The sequence below is a fragment of the Pteropus vampyrus genome, unplaced genomic scaffold (genome assembly GCF_000151845.1).
Source record: "Pteropus vampyrus isolate Shadow unplaced genomic scaffold, Pvam_2.0 Scaffold40, whole genome shotgun sequence".
NCBI classification, from domain to species: Eukaryota; Metazoa; Chordata; class Mammalia; order Chiroptera; family Pteropodidae; genus Pteropus; species Pteropus vampyrus.
The window spans coordinates 6,835,718-6,837,647 of NW_011888821.1; the positions used below are offsets into that span (position 1 = coordinate 6,835,718).

Sequence of the window (1,930 nt, forward strand, 5' to 3'; positions counted from 1 at the left end):
GAAGCAGCTCTACTGAAGTAGACCCATGGAATTCTGCTTGTGATCTGCTTCAACAAAGAAAGGGCTGGTACACGTAGATTTGTCATGATTTCACATACACACACGCACGCACGCGCACGCACGCACATGCCACCTTACACCCAGCCAGTCACTTAAACAGAGGAGACAACCAAGCTAAGACACTGACAAGTGAACACAGAACTAAATATAAAAACAGAAATTGACTTTTTTACTTGTCCTGCCATGAGAAACTCACATCTTAGGAAAAATAACTCTAAATAAATATGCCCCAAGGCCAAGGCATATGTTAAGCTCCTTTATGGGTTGATGTGGGTAGAGATTTTCCTACTGGAAAAATAAGCTTGAGAGCTCCATATTTTCAGGCATCGAAGGTAGGAAGCAGACGGACACAAACTGATGTCTCCACTGGGACAAGGTGACCACGTGCTATGAGTGCCCCCGAATCTGAGTACAAGTCGGTGTTGAGAACCTCTTGCAGCAGGAAGTTGGAGTTCAAGCCCAAATTCATGATTGCAGAACCCAGGAACATCAGCTCTTTCTGCATATTTCACAGCTGACATTCCCCATCAGGTGGATTCCTGAACACACTAAATTCATGACAGGGAAGGTTTCCCATGAGCAACGAATAACTGATTAATAATGTACACGTTCACAACAGCCCAGAATTGTGCTGAGTGTGAGCAGACAGTTTACATTAAAAAGAGAGGGGGGAAAAAAAAACACAGCCACAAAAAATAAAAGCTGGGGTTTTTTTTTTCAAGAGACACACCTGGTTTCAAAACCCTCCCACACCACACTTATTAGACACAGTATGGCTTCCCAACGTGCCGGCTGGCTCTTTCTCAGCTACAGCACCCACGATTTGTTTCGCTCAGGTCTTTGTTACCACGTGTCAGGAACTTCAAAGAGCTTGGCAGAGCTGTCCGAGATGCTTCCTGGCGGGAAAGGACAAAACAAGATGAACAAGGGGAGAACAGAACAACCAGCTTGGGAGGGGGGCGGCGCGCGGCTACACAGACACAATGGGAAAGTCTGTGGAGAGCAGTGCTCTGCAAACAGAGGTGATGCCATAGACACATCACAGGTAGGCTTACTGAGGTGTCTCCCTCCCGCTTGGCTGCCTGTTTATTTTATGGGACCTAACATGATGAGATGCTTACGTCTCCCCGTGAGCACACACACACTATTCTTCGCTAGCCACCATGCTGGGCACTTAGTTCATTTGCTCTTCAGAAAAGCTGCTGTTATCAATATCCCCATTTACAAATGCAAGAACAGGTTCAGAAAGGCTAGGTGAGTGGCTGAGATGGGATTTGGGTCCTTCTACAGCACTGAGATCTCCGCCACAGTCCCAGAAGCTCGATTTCTGTGTTCTGTGGTTTATGAGAAATTCCAGGGTCTCCTGGCTATAGGATGGAGGGTTCAGAGACCCAAAAAGGGGCAAAAGCAGCTTGCAGCAGCCTTTTCTGATCTCAGCAACACTGGCTAAGGTTTTCCTGTACTGAAGGGGTGCCTCTTCCATTACAAACAGCTTTACCCCAAAGTTAGAAGCCCTTCTTCTCCATTCGTTACAGCAGGAGCAGTAACTGGATTAGCGCCTGGAGCACCGATGTCCAGAGCGGAGTGAGTGGGAACTAAGTAAGGAAAGGGTGTGTTCATAATAGAAAGTATGACAGACCAGGGCTCCTGCACCTCTGGTGTCCTGCAAGAGTCAAGCCATACACTGAAGGGCTGGCAGTGAAAACTGGCCGAGCCAACCCCAGCTGCTAACACTCCAAGATTTCAAAAGGGAGGAGGTCTTTGAAAATGGGGAGTAGCTCTTAAAAAGAGATGGGGTTTGGCATCCCACAAAGTAGGAGATCGCTCGGCTGAGAGCAGCTACTGTCAATGACAGGAATGCCTAAAGGGA

The 1,930-nt window shown here is 47.5% G+C and overlaps 1 protein-coding gene across 3 annotated transcripts in view; it reads right to left on the reverse strand.

Moving 5' to 3' along the window:
* Window positions 1-208: 208 nt before the first annotated feature.
* The window catches only part of PARN (poly(A)-specific ribonuclease), a 139,191-nt gene continuing 137,469 nt past the window's right edge, over window positions 209-1,930 (reverse strand). For all 3 annotated transcript variants that reach the window (XM_011358390.2, XM_023529642.1, XM_023529643.1), the window contains one exon: window positions 209-956. In XM_011358390.2, the coding sequence (XP_011356692.1) occupies window positions 904-956 (53 nt within the window). In that variant the 3' untranslated portion in view covers window positions 209-903. The remainder of the gene's footprint in view (window positions 957-1,930) is intronic.